This window comes from Etheostoma spectabile, chromosome 12 (genome assembly GCF_008692095.1).
Source record: "Etheostoma spectabile isolate EspeVRDwgs_2016 chromosome 12, UIUC_Espe_1.0, whole genome shotgun sequence".
NCBI classification, from domain to species: Eukaryota; Metazoa; Chordata; class Actinopteri; order Perciformes; family Percidae; genus Etheostoma; species Etheostoma spectabile.
The window spans coordinates 27,198,939-27,205,049 of NC_045744.1; the positions used below are offsets into that span (position 1 = coordinate 27,198,939).

The 6,111-nt window shown below is 42.2% G+C and overlaps 1 protein-coding gene across 2 annotated transcripts in view; it reads right to left on the minus strand.

Moving 5' to 3' along the window:
- Positions 1-232: 232 nt before the first annotated feature.
- Positions 233-6,111, minus strand: part of pkn2a (protein kinase N2a) — a 32,836-nt gene continuing 26,957 nt past the window's right edge. For both annotated transcript variants that reach the window (XM_032532467.1, XM_032532466.1), the window contains exons 16-24: positions 4,823-4,914; positions 4,526-4,702; positions 4,181-4,243; positions 4,007-4,083; positions 3,745-3,887; positions 3,453-3,560; positions 3,179-3,259; positions 2,691-3,098; positions 233-2,065 (exon numbers count right to left, since the gene is read on the minus strand). In XM_032532467.1, the coding sequence (XP_032388358.1) occupies positions 2,895-3,098; positions 3,179-3,259; positions 3,453-3,560; positions 3,745-3,887; positions 4,007-4,083; positions 4,181-4,243; positions 4,526-4,702; positions 4,823-4,914 (945 nt within the window). In that variant the 3' untranslated portion in view covers positions 233-2,065; positions 2,691-2,894. The remainder of the gene's footprint in view (positions 2,066-2,690; positions 3,099-3,178; positions 3,260-3,452; positions 3,561-3,744; positions 3,888-4,006; positions 4,084-4,180; positions 4,244-4,525; positions 4,703-4,822; positions 4,915-6,111) is intronic.

Consider the following 6,111-nt stretch of genomic DNA (forward strand, 5'->3'; position numbering starts at 1 on the left):
AAACTCATTAAAGCATGGTAATCAGCTCATGGTTTGAATAACATTAAACATTTGTTTTCATAAAACCTATTTTTCTACTCCGGTCATTTAGATTGAATGTCTTTAAACAAACTCCACAGCCTCTTTGTGAGCACTTAAAATTAGTTTCCAGAGAGACAGCAGGTAAAAAAAAAAAAGAGTAAACCATTAGAATTGATGTATTCAATGTCAGGGATAGAAATAAAAACAAAGCCACTATTACAAATGTTTAATGTGTGCATTCATGATGGGCAACAACTGCAGAAATGCCTGTATTTTTACACCGGGGGGATCTGCAACATGTGGGACTTGAGTGCTGGTGTACCATCCATAAAGTTTTTGTCTGTTCTGGCAACAACATGCACAGGCAAAGAATAAAAAAAACAACTTTGTACAATCTATTTTCATCATTAAGAAAGGTAGATAATTAAAACTATTGATAAAATTAGTGCTTTCAGCTTAATTGTGTACATACAGTATGTATATATAATATACCCTGCCCTCCCCTGTAGTGATTTCATATCAACAGGTCTCCAACATTTGAGTCAGTTTATATAGAACATGCAAATTGACAGTCACGAGCTGGTTCCACTGTTCCAGAATGTAACTGATCACAGAACAGTGTGAGAAGCATTTAAAGGTCATTTTGACAAACACCTGGAGTAATGGAGTTTCACGTTCCCAGATCAAACCAGTTCAGTACTTGTCTTATGGATTAACATTTTTTTTTTTTTCTGTCAGTCCATCAATCAGGTTTGAGGTTTTTAACAATGAGGAGTTGTTTGTCTGCTGCTTCAAGGGGGACAGGATGAATTTGGTTTCTGTAGCTTTTAACTGTGTGATTCATTAGTGTTTTCACTTTGACTGAGGTAACCAGGAAAATGATGTCAGGTTCACCACAAACAGCTGTTCATTGAGCAAGAAAAAAAAATAAAAAAATCCAACTGAACTCAGCTCTGAAAACGTAATTTAATGTTTGATCTTATTGCTCCAAAAGATACTACCGTTAATTGTGGCTGGGGAAAGTGAAAGAGCAGCACTTGTCCCTCCCTCATCACCCCCACTGAGGTGCCCTTGAGCAAGGCCCTTACCCCCCAACTCCAGTGGAGCTGCTGAGTGGCCAGCAGATCAGACTGGTTGTGCTGGGCAGCTTCCAGGTCGGAATGTCAAACTGTGAATGTGACAGGTCGGTATTGCAAATCAGAATTTGCCCTCGGTTGACTTACCTGGATAAATAAAGGTTTTATAATTTTTTTTTTAAAGAAATCCCCAAGTAGAACTTTTATCTTTAGAACAGAGTTTAGCTGAATATCTACAAAGCCACTTGAGGGCACCAGACAAAAGATTATTCTTTTTTTTTTTGTATTTTTTGCATAAATACTCTGGGCCAGAAGGCATTTTTACAATGTTGGCTTCCAAATAAAACTAAGTGATGGTTAATTTAACAGCTAATGTAGCATTTACACTGGATGGACTGAGGTTTGATATTAAGAGTAATATTATTATCATAATTAATTATGTATGTTGAATGTAGACATGGAATCAAAAGTAAGAAAAGATCATGGTCTGTAGTGTGAAGACTGAGTTCAAGTCAAGAAGCAGCAGCAGTAGTAGTCGGATGTTGGTTGGAGGTGACGCTCAGTGAGAATGCTTTGAGCACTTCTACTTCACTGAACACCTGGCCCAAATGTCAAACTTTACAGTGAGATAAAATGTCCTTAAGCTATGGCGAGGGCTTTGCCAATAAAAGGAAAAAAAAGACAATAAAATATACGACTGAATATAATCTGTACAGATTGGGGGGGGGGAGAAACTGAAGACAGTGACACTGAATAACATGATTGTGATGTTGGCGTCTTCTCAGAGTTCACATGAAAAACATTCTCAGTGGTCAGACAATGGACACGGTGACGGCGTGTGCAGGAGGACAAAGCACCCCTCCTTCACTCTCCAACAACGAGTTTCTTTGTTTTCTTTAAAAAAAAAAAAAAAAAGAACGTTCTTCATGTGGATTAAAAAATAAATGGGGGTCCACGGGAGGCGTCTGACTTTCCTCCTTCCTTTCTTTTTCTTTTACCTTATTTCGTTTCTTCTTTTTTTTTCCTTTCTTTCTTTTTTCTTTGCTTTCTTATTTTCTTTCTTTAATTCTTTTTCTTTCTTTCCTTCTTTTATTTCCTTTTCTTTCGTTTTTTCTTTTCTTTTCTTTCTTCTTTCTCTCTTCTTTTTGCTTTATTCTTTCTTGTCTTTTCTCTTCTTTTCTTTTGTGTGTTCTCTTTTTTTTTCTTTTCTTTTCTTCTTTCTTCTTTTTTTCTTTTCTTTTCTTTTTTTTCTTTCTTTTTCTTTCTTTCTTCTTTTTCTTTTCCTTACTTTCTTCTTTTTCTTTCTTTCTTTTTTCTTTCTCCTTCTTCTTCTTCTTTTCTTTCTTTCTTTTTTCTTTCTTTTGTTTCTTTTTACTTTTCTTCTTTTCTTTCTTGTTTCTTTTTTCTTTCTCTTTTTCTTTTTTTTTCTTTTCCTTTTTTCTTCTTTCTTATTCTTTCTTTTTCCTTCTTCCTCTTTCTTTTTTTCTCGTCTTTTTCTTCTTTTCTTTCCTTCTCTTTTTCTTTTTGTTTCTTTTCTTTTCTTTCTTTCTTCTTCTTTGCTCTTTTCTTTCTTTCTTTCTTTTTTTCTTCTTTGTCTTTCTTCCCTTTTTTCATGGCACAGAAGTTTTTTTTTGGCCCGAAGGCGCTTGTTGCTCCTCCTCAACGTTTTGAGCAAGGAAGAGGAAAGTTTAAAAAATTGATGTGAGCTACAGTCATCGCTGTGTTGGTTGGTTCACAGTGTGTGTGTGTGTGGGTGTGGGTGTGGGTGTGGGTGTGTGGATGCGGGGCTGGACTAAGCTAACACCAGTCGGCGATGTAATCAAAGTCAGAGAACATGTTCTGCTCATCGGAGTTCAGCGCTCGCGGTTCCCGGGGCGGGGTTAAGATCGGAGCCTCTGAGGTAAATTCATCGTCGAAATTGCTCACGTCATTGGCGCCCTGGATAGTCGGCACGAAGGGCGGCTTCACCTTCTTAGCCAACAGTCCGTTCCAATCCATGTTCTGCCAAGAAACCAAGAGGGTGACATTAGTGGGGGTGGGGGTTCCTTTATGATGGCGCAAATTGTGTTGTCGTTCCTTACCCTGAAGAATAGATGTTTCTTAACTTCCTCCGCGTCCCTTTCTCCTGCCCCCAGTCGTCGTTCTGGACTCCTCCTCAGAAGCTGGGCACAAGGAGAAGCAGAACATTCAGAAAATGTTAAACTGGTACACTACCAGGGGACAAACACTACTCATTTACTGGATGATTACTACACAGTGAGGGTTTGTCGGGGGGGGGGGATCTGTGATTATTCAGTAGTTTTGAATTCAATCCCATAAGACTGATTCCTTCCTTCTCAGTCTGTCTTTACGCACCCTCCTCATGATGGAGATGGCCTCGGTGGAGAGGAACCGTGGGTAGCGCACTTCGTCGTTGACGATGCTGTCAAACACCTCCTCCTCATCGTCACCGGGGAAGGGCGACTGAAGAGAGACGTGCCAAGGGGGAAAAGATGGAGACGTGACAACTGCTGCTGAATATGTGAGTCACTGACATTTAGCATGACAATATGCAACGACGTACAAGCACCAATGTTTGGGAAGGTCCAGTAAAACTGATTATGGGTCAGTAGTCATCCTAAAACACCACGAGGGGAAAAGCACTCACCTCCCCCACCAGCATCTCAAAGATGAGGACGCCCAGCCCCCACCAGTCCACAGCGCGAGTGTACGACGTTTCGGTCAGCACCTCAGGAGCTAGGAACTCTGGCGTGCCACAAAATGTGCTGGTGCGGTCCCTGAAACCCATTCCTGAAAGGACCACCGGGACCGATCAACAAAAAGACCAATGCTCCTAAAACTATCACGAAATCATGCTTTTAATTTCGTAAGTATAAAGGTTAAAGTATAATGTGGTTTTTCCATTTTACCTTCTTTGCAAAGCCCAAAGTCAGCGATCTTAACATAGCCCTCTGTATCCAGCAGCAGGTTATCCAGCTTCAAATCTCTAATAATAAATAAAAAAAGACAGCTGTTTGAAGACTTCCTGCTCCGGACAGATGCGGGACTCAACTGAATGACGTAACCTTCCTCAAACTGCTTACCTGTACACAATCTTATGGTCATGTAAGAACTGTAATCCCAATACCACGCAGGCGGCGTAAAATCTGCAAGGGAGAAAACACCCAGTACGTCAGTAACGGGAATGACATGCAACAAAAGGGCCGCAGGGTCAGAATCAAACCTGCAGGTGTGCTAACCGGTTGCCCCACAAAATAGAACTTTAATCTATAAAAATTAAAATAATGCCACAGTCCGCAAATGATGAATGCCCTCATTAGCCAATCAGAAACAAGTAAAATGATCAGCTGAGAAAACCAGGAAATCTAACTGGCCCTCGTAAACAAGGGACCGACAGTAAGAGTGTGCGTTCAGGCTGAGGCACTCACATGGCCCGGGGCTCGGAGAAAACATCAGCGTGGATGTGCATCATCAGGTCGCCTCCGGCCGCGTACTCCATCACAAAACACACGTGCTCCTGCGTCTGGAAACATGCAAACAGGTTGACCAGGAACGGGTGGCGGACGCTGTTCACCGCCTCGAAAATCCTCTTCTCGCACATCAGACTGGTAGAGAGGAGGAGACCGGGTGAGTTACAGCAGCACGGAGGACGGATATTTCTACTCATCCATCAACACCCGACCACTCCTCTAAAGGAACAAAATGAAGAAGATTTCCACGTCTACCTGTCCACCTCATCGCGAGCCACAATGTCTCCTTTCTTCAGCGCTTTGATAGCAAACATCTCTCCGGTGCTTTTATATTCTGCCAACAACACCTGAGGATGGGAAGCAGAGGGGAGAGAGACGCTTTAGTCGGGCTGGAGCTGAAACACTTAGACAGAAAATGGATCAGCAGCTGAAGACGCTTTCTCACATCAACTCTGGACAATATCGGACAAATCAGGAGACTGTGTCAGACGGTTCTCACTTACTAGACATACTTTTTGGTTTGGGGGGACGGGGGTGCCAGGGTGGAACGAGCAGGAGGCAGGACATGGCGCAGATTACACTGTGTTCAAAGCCGGTTCATAATTAGGTCTCAGACGACCCCGATCTCTTTGTCCTTAGACACACTTCCGTTGGCGTCTTTGTGTAAATCACCCTTCTTCTCCACCCTCGGACGTTTGTTTCCTCCCGGTTTCAGAGATAGAGATGTCACACTCGTTTGCTGTGAATCCTCCAGACAAGGACCTTCTCTTATCTATGGGTGCATGATATATCGACTCAATATTGTTATCGCGATATCACGATTATATCAATAATATAACGCTAATGCCGTATTTAGTTTATTTTGTGGAGCGCTGCGTCCCGTCCGTTGACTGTGTGGCTTAGTTGTGTTTGATTTACAGCCCGCTTAAAACGCTATAATGAGCATGTTTTATTGGCCAGTTACCGTGCCACTTGCACATCAGAAGTGGATAGAAGAAGAAAAAACAGAACAAATCAGAGAAGGGAAAGAAAAGAAAGGACCTAAAGAGAGAGCAAAGGGAGTCAGTGGAGCAAAAGAAAGAACACAAAAGTAAAAAAAATGAGAGTTGCTCAGAGAGAAGACAAAATAACAGACAATGAAAAGGAAACTTGGCCACAAGGAATCCCATCCCGCGTCTTTCTCACCGGCTCTATCCCGCAGCTTTAGAAACGGTGTTTCTATGAGTTTGGAGTCGGATAGATCGAATGTTTTTCATCCACAACCGACCTGTACGGAGTCGTGTATAAGTCTCAGTGTGCACTACATTGTTGTTACTATATTTTTGTGCGTTTTCTCATAAAAAACCCGGGCCGCTGCAGGACTCTTACGCTCCTACTGGGTGAGCTAGAGACTGCCACATAACTTTTGTAATTTCACATTAGTGATAGACCGATCTGGTCGGCCGGCCGATATATCAAGCCGATATTTGCGTTTTTCCGCGGCTGCTGGGTTGGCCGACAGTTTTTTCCCGGAATTATTGACAGACAGGCGTCCACAGGCAGCT